General features: G+C 35.3%; 1 protein-coding gene across 6 annotated transcripts in view; it reads left to right on the top strand.

Annotated features, from left to right (window-relative positions):
• The window catches only part of Nfib (nuclear factor I/B), a 226,094-nt gene that overhangs the window by 120,126 nt on the left and 89,501 nt on the right, over positions 1-16,467 (top strand). For all 6 annotated transcript variants that reach the window (XM_013020813.1, XM_013020811.1, XM_013020810.1 and 3 more), the window contains exon 3: positions 12,880-12,933. In XM_013020813.1, coding sequence (XP_012876267.1) covers positions 12,880-12,933 — 54 coding nt within the window. The remainder of the gene's footprint in view (positions 1-12,879; positions 12,934-16,467) is intronic.

Below are 16,467 nucleotides of genomic sequence, written 5' to 3'. Positions count from 1 at the left end.
TTTTGTCGGTCGTGGGGCTTGAACTCTGGGCCTGGGTGCTGTCCCTCAGCTCTTCAGCTCAAGGCGAGCACTCTACCACTTGAGCCACAGTGCCACTTCCCCAACCTAATTAATTTTTAAAACATATGTTATTGTTATGTGTCAAAATAATACATTTCTTAAATCTTTGGATATAAGATTTTTTGCGTAGGATTGGATGGGGTCAGTGCTTTATTATCATTTCTGTGAGAATCAGAGCAAATATTTTAAATGTATTATTCCAAATGATACTATAATCTATTTAATTTTGTTAAACTCCATTACTACTACCACCACCACCACCACCACCACTACTACTGCTACTACATTCCTGAAGATTAAACCTGGGGATTTTTCCTGGCTCTACCATTTGAGCTACACCCTCAGCACTTTTGTTTATATTTTGTTTTTGAGACAGGATTTTCCTAACTTTTCCTAGGCCTAAGAATGGAACTATTCTTGAACTTCTGCATCTACTTCCTGAATAACGGGATCACAAGCATGTGTCACTATGCCTGGCTTGTTCAACACTATTGATATTTATTTTAGTCTGATCAACCAAACATCAAAAATACATATATCCATAAATTACAAGAAACATAGTTATTTTAATAAACTTTTTTTTTCAGTCATGGTAGGGCTTGAAGTCAGGGCCTGGGTGCTGTCCCTGAGGTCTTCAGCTTAAGGCTAGTGTTCTACCACTTGAGCCACAGCACCACTTCCGGCTTTCTGGTGGTTTATTGGAGAAAAAGAGTCTCATGGATTTTCCTGCCAGGGCTGGCTTTGAACCACCATCCTCAGATCTCAGCCTCTTGAGTAGCTAGGATTACAGGAATGAGTCACAAGCACCTGGCTTAACAAACTTTTAACTATTTTTTTAAACTAACTTTATTGGGAGGGAAGTTCATTTTTGAAAGTACCACATAATAATCAATTTTGAAAAATTAACCATTAGCCCATATGTAACTTATGTGCAATGAAAATTATCTTCCAGAGTAGATGAGATGAGTCTGTAGTCAAAAGCTTGAAGTTAGTGTCTGGTAAAATCGTGTCCCATCTGGAAAGCATTGGATGTGTAAGATTACATAGGTTTGATACCATTCAAGGTTAAAACACATGGATGGGACATTATCCAGGCTTTGTTTTTTTCATAGTTTTTAGATGTAGCTTAGAGATTTTTGAATCATAAGGAGTCAATTTGAATCTCTATTAAAGATGAAATGAGTAACATGACAAAGTCGGAGGAGTTCTGAGCACATGGAGCACAGCTCTCTCTGCATTGTTACACTGTTGGCTCCTTGTTTTAAAATGATCTAGAACATAAAATGCTTCTTAACTCTCTTCCTCATTTCCCACGTAATCATAGTTATGAGCAGTGGATTCCATGTAGCCTTCTGTAAGGGGCCCTCTATGATATGGGTTAGAATTACCTAGTTTAAACGTTTCTCTTAAAATGACCATTGGAAAGAATATTATCTCATACACTTTTAACAAATCTTCAGATGTCTGTTAGGTTACATACACTTTTCATAGTTCTTTCAACTAGATTATTGCTTGTAGTAAAATTATCTTGATCTTTTAAAAAATAAAGGAAAAATCACTTTTTTTTTACTTTTTCAACACAATTTGAATGACTTTTGCGTTCAGTTGCAGCTTGCAAAAACAATTCCTAACCTTATTTGTTCCTTAATTTTATTCCTCCTCAAAAATGTGAATAGCATGATGTGTTATTCAAGCAGTTTTGTTCCTGGTAAATTAGCTTTTGCCCTGAAAACATGAGGAAAGAAGTTCTTTGAACCACTTATCAAGGAACTGTTGGAACATTTCATGCCATTATCTGTCACATCAGCAAGCTTCCTGTTTCATCAAGTGATTCTCAGATTTTTTCCTTTCTAATATTATTATAAAAGTATTTTATAAACAAAAGTGCTTAATAAATGTCCATCATACAAACCTTTTTTTTCCCTTAGTAGCAAGTATTCTCAACCTTGCTTTATTATTCAAATTTTAGTCTGTACCTTTGGAGACACACACACACACACACACACACACACACTACACTAGACAAATATACATATACATCTATTTTGGTATTTTTTCAATTATATTTTTATTAGCTTTAAGTAGTTGTACAAAGGATGAATCAGTTTACAAGTACAATGGATCTTGATCATTTTCTCTATTCTTTCCTACTTACCCCCCCCTTCAATTTTCCTAGTAAGGTGATGTAGTGAATATTATTACGGCATTATATGCATCTATCATCTGTGATCTGAGTTATGATTTAATAATAGATCAAAGACTGGTTATTAATATATTATATATGACTATATATAATAATGTCATATATGATAATATGAATATAATCACTTAGGATATAAAAACATCTATTTTTCTCTGAAATTATAATGACTTGAAATAAGCCTTTTAACTATTTGAAAAGCATCTTTATGATTAATATAGAGAAGATATCTGTTTTAGAGTAAAAATTTCCTTTTAAGACATAGGTCTATAATAAACAGTATAAAATGTGACTTTTTGGCCATTGACTGAGCTAACTAATACATTGTACTTGAAGAGAGTTGCAAATATTTAACTATTAAAACATGTATGTAAAACCAAATAACTCAAAGTTATGACTATTATTACTGACCAATTTTTGTATGTTTAAATGCTATCAACTGTTATCTTATTCACTGTAAAATAGTGGTTATTCATTTAACAGATAGATTGAACATCTATCTACTCTATACCAGGAATTTTGATAAGCTATGAATAAAACCACTATGAATATTGACCTTGTGGATTTTTTTTTTGGCCCGTCGTGGGACTTGAACTCTGGGCCCAGGCACTGTTCCTGCACTCTTCAGCTCAAGGCGAGTGCTCTACCTCTTGAGCCACAGCGCCACTTCCAGTTTTCTAGTGGTTTATTGGAGATGAGTGTCTCACTGATGTTCCTGCGTGGGCTGGCTTTGAACTGTGATCCTCAGATCTCAGCCTCCTGAGTAGCTAAGATTACAGGCATGAGCCACCGGTGCCAGGCACCCTGTGGATTTTTAAAAGGTAGCAGGAGGTTTGGAAACTAATCTAGTCCCTAATTACCTGTGATGTTATTGTTTGTAAGGAGCTTACTGTGACAATAGAGGGAAAGGGAGTTTTAATTAAAATTTAAATAGTCCTTAGAAAATATTCTTTTGCATATTTTCAGTGTCATGTAAAGCTTCCCCACCCCTCTATTTCTGATCCTTTTGAAGAACAAGACTCAATCCTTAGCTTGTTCTTACCCATTATTTTAATCATTTTTCAAATCTTTAAGTAGTTGTACAAAGGAGTTACCATTCAACACAACAGTTTATAAATATAATGCATCTTGATTGCTGTCACCCCTTTGTCATTCTTCTCTATCGCTTTTTCTTACTTGGTTTGAAGTTGTGGGACAGGAGACAATATATTCACGAGCAATCTGACTTTACAATCAGTGTGGGGAGAACATGTTCCATTTCTGGGGAAGGAAGCTCACTAATAAAATATTAAAAAGTCTTCTGTCTGCCTTTACTCAGATATATAGCTTTATATTAAGTTTTTGGGAAAAACATGAACGTGTCATATGTGTAGGATTTAGAATAATGCATGTGGAATTCCAAGACAAAACAAAGCAGACATGTGAGTCATTGTGATAGGCAATGTAACAAAATCTGTTTGGGACCTTGGAGGTGAAACAACATTTATTTTTTCCCATGCTTTTCTCTTAAGAGAAACTTAAGACTAATAGGACCATAAACATTGTCTTTGGTTTATATTGAAATTCTGCATTGATTTTTTTTTCAATTTTCCTCCATGATTACGTGTTTTGGAGTCTGATGACATTCTGGTTTTCATTTCCAGATTCCTATTTCACCAACATTCTCTTTGCAATGCATACCTTGCTGTAAAATGAAGGTTTCTTGGTTTCCAAGAGGGGAATAAAGTGTATTATATAGGATAGTCCTGTCCAAAATGTCTCCCAGATGGAAAGGACAAAACAATCATCTTACATTTTCCTATTGAATGTAGCCAGGTTTTGGAAAGGACTTCATTGTTTTCATGAGGCAAACTGCATTGGCAAATTTTGCCTTAAAGTACATTGTACATGTTTGTCTAATATTATGAGATAGGGTCCAGCATTTATGAAAGATTATAAATCTCACAATTCTCTTCAGAAACTTAAAATACAGCTGGAATTGTTTTGCTTTTAGCCAACATATAATCTTTGTAAAATTGGAAGTGTTTTGAATAAATAATGTTTTAGTTTATTTCCCTCTAGTGTGAAAACTATTTTTTAAGTCAAAATCATGCCATAAAACTCCTCCCTCTGTTACATTACCACCCTTACCTCTGTATTTATATTATGCTGATGCATTTAACTCTTTAATAAAAAGATGCTAGATTGCCTTGCCTTGATTTTAAAGATAGAAAGCTGGATTTGCTCCCAGGGACTCTTTCCCTAACTAGGCCAGTTTAAAAACTAAACAAGTATTGAGTCAGTTAATTAATTTAAATGAGATTACAAATCAAAAACATATTATGCAATCTTGATTTAATTACCACATTTTATTTACTTAATTGAAAACATACTCTAGAAAGTTAGCACCCTTGACAATGACCAGTATGGTGTCTTTGCATTCTATATGTTAAAAACTGAGTGCAAGATGCCTGGATGATCCTAGTTTTGACCTTTGATTCAGCTCAATCCCTGGATTAGTAGATAGTCATTGAACTTTAATCTTGAGGTTGAAAGGTCAGATCTGATTATTTTAGACATCACTTCTGCGAGTTTGAAGCTGGTTAATGCATTGAAATTCATTGGTCAGAAATGTCAGCATGGTTCCTGGGCAGGAGTATCTCCTGTTGTGGTTTATTCTCAGATGTGATATTTTGCCCTTAATTTTCAGTGCTCTCTCTCTCTCTCTCTCTCTCTCTCTTTCTCTCTCTCTCTCTTTCTCTCTCTCTCTCCCCCTCTCTGTGTGGCTAAAGCCTTATGGATAAATTTCAGCCTTGAGCCTGAGCAAATTCTTATTTGATGCTTTGCACCTAATCTCCTCCTAAGCAAAAAATTGGCTCTCTAAAGGAAGTTTAATAATATAACAAGAATGACATTGTCCCAATTTTTAAGAAATTTAAAGACTTGGAAAAAATTATATTAAGTGAAATAAGCCAGGCCCAAAGAAACATAGGTCCCATGGTTTCCCTTATTTTCAATAACTAGTATAAGTCTAGGACAAGCAGAAAATGTCAGATAAGATGATGTTAAGTGAAATGAACCCCAAGATAGGGACACAAGTGGTTTTTTTCTTTCTTGTTATTGTTTCCAATGTATTTATAAGGTACTATGTGATTTTTTTTGTTGCTTGGTATGTCCCTCCCCCACAGTATAACCCCTGTTTTCACTGTATTTGATGTTGGTATAATTTGGGGAGGGGAAGGGAAAAACAAATTGTTTAAATAGGGATACAGGTTGACCCATTGCAGCAATAAGATGTACAAGATGCTATGTTGAAAAATGAACTTTACAATTTAGGCGGTGGGGGATGGGGGAGTGTAGTTGAGGAGATGGGAGGGAAGGGATGGTAGGGGAAAAACAAAGTAGGAGGCAACAATGCTTGAAAAGAAATGTACTCATACCTTGCTCATGTAACTGTAACCCCTCTATACAGTATTTTCACAATAAAAATCTTATTTAAAAAATAATATAACAAGTGGAATGTATAGGGATAAGAAATAGGATGTATTGTATATCTGGCTTTAGTTCTATATTTTCCTTTGGTTAGTTAATTTATCTATAAGGACCTTCAGTATAATAGCTTCTTTTGAAACTACACATTTTGCTTCATCATATATTTAAGATGAATGTTGACCAATGTATAGGCAGAACTAAAGGTGTAGGCATTCAGAGCTGAAGTAAGAAGGTGGAAAAACATGCTTAAGTCCGGTGCTAGTGACTCATGCCTTAATCTTAGGTGCTCAGGAAGCTGAGATCTGAGAATTTCAGCTTAAAGCCAGCCTTGGGCAGGAAAGCCTGAGAGATTCTTATCTCCAATTAACTACCCTCCCGCCTCCCCCTGCAAAAAGAAGTTTGATTTGTCTTCTTGCTGCTCAGAGTTGAGTTTATATAGGAATATAGATTTAGCAAAAATATGTTAAGGACCCCATTAAACAATGACACAGAGTTAATACTGTGTAGAGATTAAACTAAATTTTGCAATGCAGTAAATTCCAAACAGAAGTAGAGAGGTAGACACAAAAAGAAAGAGAGAGAGAAATGTTTTTTCCCCAATCTTATGAGAGGAGAGAAAGCACTCCATTTTCCCATATATCTTTGTATTATGTTAGTAAATATTTAGTAGAGAGAACAGAAAATATAAACTCTAGTTTTGGGTCACCTCCATTGATGAAGCAGTACTCTGTTAGATGTGAAATTGTGTTTTTATTGTCCTGGAGTGGGACAATTATGTAATAACAACTGTGATTATGTAAAGCTCACTTCCTCTAAATCTCAGCGAAGCCAGTGGAGTAGACACCTGGATGGTGGTTAGACAGAGGGGAGAGGAACAGGGAGATTAGTTTTCTCTTCTATATCTTGAAATACAAATACTTTTTGTTTCCCTAGTATAAAATAAACTCATTTCTATCCTTTCCCTCTATATTCTTTTTCCCTCCCTTCCTCCCTCCCTCCCTCCCTCTCCCTCCCTTCCTTCCTTCCTTCTTTTCATCCCTCCCTCTTTCTTTCTATCTTACATTTTTCTTTTTAAGTGACTCTGTCATGCTATATACTTTGTAAAAAACATACTGTTTTAAAAGTATATTAGTACTTAATGTTTTAGAGAGAAAGGAGATTGTTTAAAGCTCTTAAAAAATCTAGTATTCTTTAGTTGACAATAGGCTATTTCTTTACCTACTGAAGGCAAAAGACTATGACAAAGGAGCTCTTTATCACATCATGACTAATTTTATTTCTAACAAGAGGCTATCTGTAGGTTAACAGGTTACAGTTTGGGTTTCATTTACTCTTTTGAAATCCCTTAATATAAAAGCTATATTGTTATAAAGTCATATAATTTTAGAAGTGGAAGGGTGCCAACAGTTTACCTTGTTCAGTCACTTCTTTGTACCAAAATGACTAGAAATTGGAATAGTGCTCCCCATATTTAGTTTTCTTGTTGATACTCAAGTCATGATGTTAATGAATTAAATGTGCTTTAGGAATGAGCTTCCTCTAAGGGTAGAAAGAGAGTCTAGCTGCAGCTCTTTGGTACCATTTGCAAGTGAGCGACCTGATTCCTTTACCTCCACCAAATACCTCTTCTTCTTGTGGTAGAATGCCAAATTAATTCCCAACATGATTCATCTTATCCATCAATTGCATGTCCTAGCATTCATTCTGGAAGAGAGCAAGCAGAACAGAACTTCACATTGGTCTGGGAGCTGCAGCTCTGGGACTGATTTATCTGCCCTTTCCCTTAGCACAGGTTTGCCTGTTTGACTTCTAACACAGCTTTTGTGTAGAGGGTGCAATGAGTTTTTCTTCTTTGTGCACTTCTGGAGTTTATAGACAAGTTATTTCTGTTCATATGACTCAAATATTCCAGGCATCATCTCCAAAATATAGGGAGATAAGACTAAATAGGATAATATCTCCCTGTCACATTGTTTAGAAACTAAAAAGGGATGACTCAACTTGAGGGGATATGGGGTGAAAAAAGGAGGATTTCATGAGTAGCGTGTGAGGCATGGCACAAGGAGGTGAAATGCTATACTATAACCCTGGGGTTGGGCAGGGGCCAGATCAGAGCTCTTTGAGTGGCATACTAGCACTTTTGGAGTCCTTTATATAGATATCTGCACTACACACAAGGATTTTAGCAGGGATTTAGCTTAATTTACAAATATGACTTTGTTAACAATATGAAATCTGTACTGGAAAGTTTAGCACATCAGGTTGTTTTTCAAAACACTGTTCCCAAGTCGCCTCCTTCTGATGACTGATGAAATGTCCATCTCTCCTGAGAAGGATTAACAATTTTTTCCTAAGATACTCATGCATAACACAATATTAATTTTAACTTGAATTACCTTTTAAAATCAATACATGAAGCATAAAACTTGTATATTACCTTTTAAAATCAATGCATGAAGCATAAACTTATCCTAGAAATTTAATACATTGTATACATTTTGTAACATTTAAGTCAGGTTTGATATACTCAAACACCAGTTTTTGTTTTAAGAATGAAAACATTCAAAATCCTTCCTTCTAGCTTTTTGAGATATATGTATGGTACCTGGTCACTGTCTGTAGTAATACTATGTGCAATGGAACACCAGAATTTCTTACTCTTTCCTAACTGTATCCTTACTTTTTGATTATACATATCCTATTCCTCTCTCCTCCATTTTGTAATTTCCTTTCTTATCTCTTTGGGACACTTCTGAGATTCTAAAAGTCATATAATATATATTACTTTTAAAACAATAGTTAAAGGATATTATTATAAACTAATAGGAAATTTAATAATCATTAGGAGTGCCTGTTAGCAAATATTTAGATCCAGGAAGTGTCGTACTGTGTTTCATTTAAATGGTGCTTCCATTATGACCTGCAAAAGATCTTTCTCAAATGGATTATCTCCTCACTTCAAAGAGTTGTAACAAATTCACTCAGAGGTTAATGCCCAGTACAAACATTTCACAGGCCATTACTTATTTTTTTATTTTATATATTTAACATTATATTGGGCTTCCAACAGGTTACCCCCAAAACATTAGGGTTTCCTTTGTTTGGTAGAAAGAGTAGAAACTAAACTTCACTCCTCTATAACACATCAATTAGTGTATAGAGCTCAATGACAATAATTTCCAACCTAGGTAGAGAAGTTAGGGGAAGTCCAAGTTCCCAGAAATATTTTATCTATGGAATGATCATTTGGCTTTGTGTGAGTTCAAGATTGCATCACAACCACTCCTGAAGCTTTGCAACTGAATAGTGACCCAGCTAAGGAACACAATTTTGGAAAAACTGTTGAGAGCATTTTATTCTCTCATTATGCCTGTCAAACCTAAACATAGAAATATTGAAACTATAAATTGAGATCAAGAAAGAGTCAATGAAAGGTGCAGGGAGAGAGAGAGAGAGAGAGAGAGAGAGAGAGAGAGAGAGAGAGGACTGATTTTAGTCAACTGCCTTCCAGACCCCATTCCCTTCCCTTCATGGCATCAACATCTTCCTAGACTCGAGACCCCAGGGTTCCTGGGCTGCTCACAGACCCTTTTTCACCAGCCTTGTTCCTCAAAAGCAGTTTCATTAGACAGCTCTTATCTAATGCCCTGGAGCATAGCAGTGCCTTCCTCCTTTTTGTTGAGCCCAGCACTACATTATTCCCTTGGAACTCTTGGTGGGCACACCTTGGTTCAGTAGGTCCCCCCACAGACATATGTAATGGCTTTGCATCAGGAAAGACAGAATTTAATCATGTTTCTCTTTCTTTCTCATAGTTCATAAAATATATTAATAATTTTTAAAACTGTCTCTACATTTCCTAATGTTTCATTGGTGGTGTAGGATGTGTTTGAAGCAGGGCTTGTTCTTTGCAATGATCCTGTGACATAGCATTCTTCAGGTTTTCAAGACTGAGATGCAAAACTCTTAGAGTCAAGTTCTTTCATACCAGATAACATGGCTAGTGAAAGACAGAGCTAGAAATCACTGTAATATATCATTCTCTCTCTCTGTCTCTCTCTCTGTCTCTGTCTCTCTGTCCCTCTGTCTGTCTGTCTGTCTGTCTCATTCTCTCTCTAACACCCCTTCCAGTGTAGAGGGCTTGAAGAAAGTGATGGAAGTGGTTAAATAAAACCCTTTGAGTAGAGTAATTTGACCTAGGTGGTGAATTGAAGGGTTTTAGATGTGGTCTGACTAATCCCTTCTCTGAAGTCAACCACAATCACAGTTCATTTTTGCTTTCTCTGCCAACTATGACTCCCGGGTTACTTCCTTTTCTACCACTCGGAGTCAAGTGACTGATATAGGATGCCATGAGAGTAGATTCTATTAAAATTCACAGTCTGACAAGTAAATGTTCTGTTGCTTAGAGACTGGGCCATCTTCTATGTTTTGAAGACATAGTAGGCTATTTTGCTTCATGAGAGGATACAGACATTCAAGTAAAAAGGAAAACCTGTTATTGGCTGCCAGTGAATACCAGGTCATTTTAGGAAGTGGGATCATTACAAAAAGTGAATGTGTGAGTCAAACTTAGGCTCCACTTCAACCTTCTCAATCCTTGTGGTTTTTCTCTAGTAAATCATAGTGGTGTTGTTTTTTTTTTTTTCAGTTGAAGAACTTTGTCTGAAAGTTGTTGGGAGAGAAAATAGTTTTCAACCAAAAAGAAATAAAAAGAGTAGTATTTTCCATGCAGTGGTAGTAGGGATGCCATTGTGTTAGCCCAAAACTTTCTTAGATTTTTGGGAGTGAGGGGGGCAGTACGGGGATTTCAATTCAGGACCTCAGCCTTGCTGTGTAGGTATACCGCCATACCTTACTTATTGAGAGGTGGTCTCGCTAACTCTTTCCTGTGTTGGCCTTGGGCTGTGATCCTCCCCCATGTCTGTTCAACACACCCCATTCCCCATCCCCAAGTAGCTAAGATTATGAGCATCAGTTACTGTGCCTGGTCATGAGTTTCATTCTTTAGTCTATTGATCCAGGTTTCACAGCATGTGATGGGAAAAGGTTATGGTGGTGTCAGTTGGTAGTTGGCATGCCTAAACATATAGAGTCATAGGCTCATATATAGAGTCTGCAGTTCCTAACTTGAGGTGGCTGTTGCAACTTGCCTGCTGATGACAACGTTAACTGAACTAATGATGTGTTGTATCTAGATCTGTATAACTAGACTAATACATGTGAGGTACTTTGAGAGAGAAAAATAAAACATGGAGTGATCTGAACAGTAGGCATGTACTGTGTAAGTTAGGAATCTCTCAAAATCAGAGAATTACTTGGAAGACTCAATTGTGATGCATAGAAATGCCAAGACATTGGAGAAATAAAAGCTGTAGCAAAAAAGATGACTTACATTCTTATGTCACTCTATATTTTGGGACTGAAAAAGTAGAAAGAGATAGATGAATTTTGCTTCATTTCCAGAAGAAAGAGTAGTAAAAGAATTTATGAAAGCTGAGAGTGAAGAGCTTTATTCTCTGGAGAATCTAGCTACGTCCTGAGAATTGAATGGTCTTTCTAGTGTCTTTACTTTCTCATTTTAGGGAGCTAAGAACAAGTTGAAGGACAATGTAGTAATCACTACATATGTTTGCTAAGATCTCATGAAATTTGTTCTAGATAAAAAAGGAGAAACCAATTAAAGAAATGGAGAGAAGGGTACCAGCCTTGAGTTAGAGCTAGCATGCAGGAGGCAAAGTATAGAAATCAGAACCAGGTTTTATACAGAAAGAAACTAACAAAATGTTCTACATTTAGAAGTAGAACTAGCAATTGCAACATGCTAATCATTTACCTGGAAGAACAGCATAACCCTAATGAAAAGAGCAGGCTTTTTTTTTTTTCCTTAAGCAAGACTCAGAGTCTCTTTTCTGGCTCAAGCATAGGGCTAAGTCTTCAGGGAAGAGACTTGTCAGTGTCTGGCAGTTGATTCCAGAGCCATTTCCAATGCCCAGCCTATTACATATTGTTCAGATTTGCTAGCAAATTCAAAATTGCCTTTTGTATGCAAGTAAAAGGTTGCTGAGTCTGAGCCTTCTGTCCCTTTGGTATTTACCCTAAACCTGGTGTGGTCATAATTATGAAGGACATTCTGAGGTGAGGCATACATAACCTGAGAGAAAATCTGTAGAGAAAATCTCTGTCTCTGCTTAGAAGCATGCATTTTAGTTGGGGCAACACAAATTAAGTGCTAGAAGCAATAAAGAAGATTACAAAGCACGTTGCAAGTAAATGTGTAATACTGTGGGGCACATGATACATATAAATGCAGAGGGGACACAGGCAAGTGGACTAAGCTAAATGCAGCAGTCTGGGATTAGTCTGAAAAGACATGTTGCCTAACAATTTTATAGCCTCCATTTTTCTGTCCGTAGCTTCACTGAAAAATAAAGTGGAATGGGGAATTTGAATATACCACATCGATCCCATTCTCCTTATCTGAAAAGTCTGTCCATCTATCACAGATGGAAATTACATTGATCCAACAATTTGTGCTCCACAAAGCCATGTTGGATTTCTACCTAGTAATTTATGCTTTTCCTAGTGTTTGCAAATCGATTGCTATTATGAGATGTAGACAAATCTGGGCTGGGATCCAGTAGGATGGGAGGTGATTGGAGTGGATATGTGTTCATGCGAATGAAATCCTGGTAAAGCAGCCTCTCATTTTTATGTATTTTACTCTGTGAATAAAAACATTTTTCAGGTTTTCTTAAGTATGTTTTATTATATTTGAATTGCATTTTAAAGGAAGGTATCTGCTTTATTTCTTATTTCTTCTGATTGGCCTTGATATTTGCCTAACCTTCCCACCATCTTTAGTGGCTTTGTAGCTAGACCTCTTGTTTCAAAAAGGCCTTGTTACATCCCTAGAATATTATAGACCAGTACAGTACTCGTTGGTTCTTTTGATGTGGAAATATGTATAGACATTCATCTGGTTTGGTGAATAAAATGTTGCTGCCAAAAGGCTCGGGAAAGTGTACTTTATTTAAACATTCAATCTTATTGTTGTACCTTCAATTTTTTTTAGAAGTCCTTCTGAGGATTGTGAAATTCTTTCAAAACAAATTAAGAAGAAAACATTTTCTGTGATTTCTTTACAGATTCTGGACAATCAGGAAGTCCAAGCCACAATGATCCTGCCAAGAATCCTCCAGGTAAATATGTGTTCCAGGACGTTTGCACTCTGACATTGTTGGAGAACAAAGGTACCACTGTACAGATAAACACACCGTAATTAGTCAGCTGCCTATTTTGTTCTGGCAGGCAGGTATGAGGGGTACAAGATGTGATTGTGTTTAGGTTCTAAGATGTGATTGTGTTTAGATCATTACAGTGGCAAAAACTTATATATTGGCATAATTAGCATTTACCTAATTGCTCACGCTTTATTTTTTGTTAGTATTTCTTTAAAAGCCTGTGCTTTACTTGTATGTCTTTTTGGTGCTAAAAGTCATTGCCGTCTGAAAAGCCAAAAATCTTTTAATTTTTTTTTAACTCACAAGAAAAAGTAAAAAAAAAAATTGTGCACAGTGTTATAACTTATCAATTCTAATTACTTTAAAGGCACTTATGATGGTAGTGGTGTTTTTTTTTTCTGAAGGATTTTTGTGGAAATTTTTATTCTGTAAGGTTTTTATTGGTTCCCCCAAATCAGGAAATAATCAAAGTAAGACTTTTTCTTTAGTATAAGGTGTGCCAAATCCTCTCTTTATTTTCAGAAGTTGTTCCAGATCTGAAAAAAAAAAGGGCTTTTACAACTTGGCTACTCTCATGGTTTTTTGGTTTTGTTTTGTTGTTGTTCAAAAATATGTGGAGTACTTTACATGCAAGGAAGGATTTCTAGATTTCATTGTTATGTGAGTTCTAATTCCTTCTGTGATTTCATTAAAAGAATATTCTAAAAATAAATTAATAAAAGAAAGGCAAAACCCAATAAATCCGGAGGCAGCCACACATTCCCTCTACTTACCCAAATAATCTCATGTGTTATTTTATTGAAAATAAACCATGAGATTTATAAAAAAAATCACAAAAATAAAAGTTTTTCATGTAGTCTTAGTTTTAAGTCTTTAATTGTTCTATTTTCTGTATAATCGTGCTTGCCAAATTTGAAGTTAAACTCCCTAAAGAACTCTCAAAATGCATGAAAATATATTAGGCAAATATTCTCTCGCAAGAAAGATACAGCAAAAAAATACATATATATATTTGAAAACAAGTTTCTTTTTCTTTCTGGCACCTGTCTCTATTTTATTCTTTATTTTTATCTTACAGTAATCATATGTGTTCTAGTGTACTTATTAAGTTATTCTGTATTGTAGAAAATCATATACTGCAAATAAAGTTTATATGCCAAAGATTAGAAATTCTTATACATCTTGAAAATATATATTATGTTGACTTTTCCTTCATAAATTTCATTGTTACAGATTGAAAGAAAATTGTAAAAAAAATCTGAACAATTTTAAAGGAGTTTCCAGTTAAATTTATTTTCTGTGTAGATAATCAGAATTATTTTAATTCCTTTTACAAAAAGAAAAACTTTAGAATGTGACAAATTTTGTCAGAAATATTCTGGAGTTGAGCAGATTTCATCAAGTTAAAATGTCTTTAACTTGTAAATATTTCTTTTTAGTTCACTAGTATTTATTTTTTGTTAAAGTGTATTATATCCAAACATTTAAAAGCCTCTTTCACATCTTGCAAAAAATGAATGGAAGAATATTGTTTTTTTGAAGAGAAAGTTGAAAGATTTGATAAGATTATAAGTCAGACTAAACAAAGGATATGGCTTTTTGGATTTGAATGACAGCTTGATTGATATTAATAAAGTAGTGAATGTTGAAGTGCATTTCTGAACATGTATCCAAGGAATTATGCTCATCTAACATGTTCTGTACTTGAGTTGGATAAATAACCTTTGTGTAGTTATGTAATTTAGTAGAATAAAATTTTAAAATATTTTATCAAGCTTGGTTAAATTTTGCTTTGGCTACATGTAGTAGCATCTCTTAATTTTTCTGTTTTCAAAGAGAATTGCAAACACTAATAGTTGAACACATACTTCTTTCCTTTTTGAAGTTTTTCTTGGGAATTTTTTTACAAGCTATCATGAAGTTAAAATGTTATAGACAAATAGTTTTTAAAGGCGGGGTAAAAATATGCCAGGCACCATTGGCTCATGCCTGTAATCCTAGTTACTCAGGGGGCTGAGATCAGAGGATCGCCATTCAAAGCCAGCCTAGGCAGGAAAGTTTGTAAGACTGTTATCTCAGTAAACTAATCAGAAAGAGCTAGAGTGGCACTGTGGCCCAGTGGTAGAGTGCTAGCCATGAGCAAATGAAGCTCAAGGAGGATGCCAAGGTCCAGAGTTCAAGCCCCAGGACTGGCAAAAAAAAAAAAGTTAAAAAGAATATTATATAAACATTGTACACTGATTAACAGATTTTAGAATTACAGTATAATAAAATATACATAATGCCTAAATCAAAGGAAATTGAATTAAGATTTCTTTGATCATTCAAATGCCTTCTATTATTTTAACTTTGTGTATTATCATATTATGGACATAACCTTAAAACTTATTAAGGGATTTTTGTTCCCTAATACTTTGAAATAAGTGAAGCCACTAGGCATAGAGAATATTTTCTTTTTTTGAGTTCAAGAAAACAAGAATTTATTAAGATTTTTGTTTGGTAGTCAATTAGGATAAACTGTGCTTTCATAATTGTAAGCATCTTGAGTAGTTTTGTGATATTTATTTATCTACTCTTTTTGTTGCTGTTTTCATCTCTCTGTCCTTGGTTGCAATGTGCAATTTCCAAGGTGGAGAGTCAGAATCTCATGAAGGTATAGTCCATATTGGAAAATTCAGGCCAAAGTTACACACAGTGAAACCAGTCAAACCACTCTGTGGTTGTACTCTTATCACAAAGAGAAATGAAAGTTGTGAAAAAGATCACTTTGCTTACCCACACTTTCTTGTCACTGGTAGCTTCCCACTGGTTGATGTAGAGCACATGGAAATTGCTGTCATCTACTCCTGCATTTATTGCCCAACAGCTAAAGAAGAAAGGCCAGAAATCCAGGCCCTCTGAAAAATCTTACTGATTCTTGACAGAAGGTGGAATCCCATTCATTAATTCCATAAGTGTAGATGCATGAGTCTGTCTACCTACAAGTCCAATGTGCCACTCTTCTTTACTACACCTTTCTTTCAAATAAGACTGGCTGCCTGAATTGGCAGCTATTCTTTGCTATTTCAGAACTCCTGAAAGTTGACCCTAAAACGCTTCAAATAGTAGTATGAACATTACAGATAGGCCTTTAATGTTTAGCTTGTGTTTCTTTTTGGAATTAATGTTTTTGCACAAGTATTCAGAAACAGTACATTTGGGGAGGAGGAATATTTGGTATTTGATATTTTCTAAAACATTCAAGCAGTTCTTTTTGTGTTTGCTACTTATAGAAGCATTTACATAGTCTATTGTATTTTCCTTAAATATTTAGGATTTAGTGTTTGATTTTCATTTGTTACATTCTTTTAGAGCTAAAATTCTGTAAAAAAAATCAGATGATGGGGCTGGGAAGGTAGCTCAGTGGTAGAGCGCTTGCCTTGCATGCTCGAGGCCCTGGGTTCGATTCCTCAGCACCACATAAGCAAAAAGAAAAAAGCCGGAAGTGGCGCT

Source organism: Dipodomys ordii, unplaced genomic scaffold (genome assembly GCF_000151885.1).
Source record: "Dipodomys ordii isolate 6190 unplaced genomic scaffold, Dord_2.0 Scaffold53, whole genome shotgun sequence".
NCBI classification, from domain to species: Eukaryota; Metazoa; Chordata; class Mammalia; order Rodentia; family Heteromyidae; genus Dipodomys; species Dipodomys ordii.
Note: the sequence above shows the minus strand (reverse complement) of the source record. Positions and strands in the feature narration are given on the sequence as shown.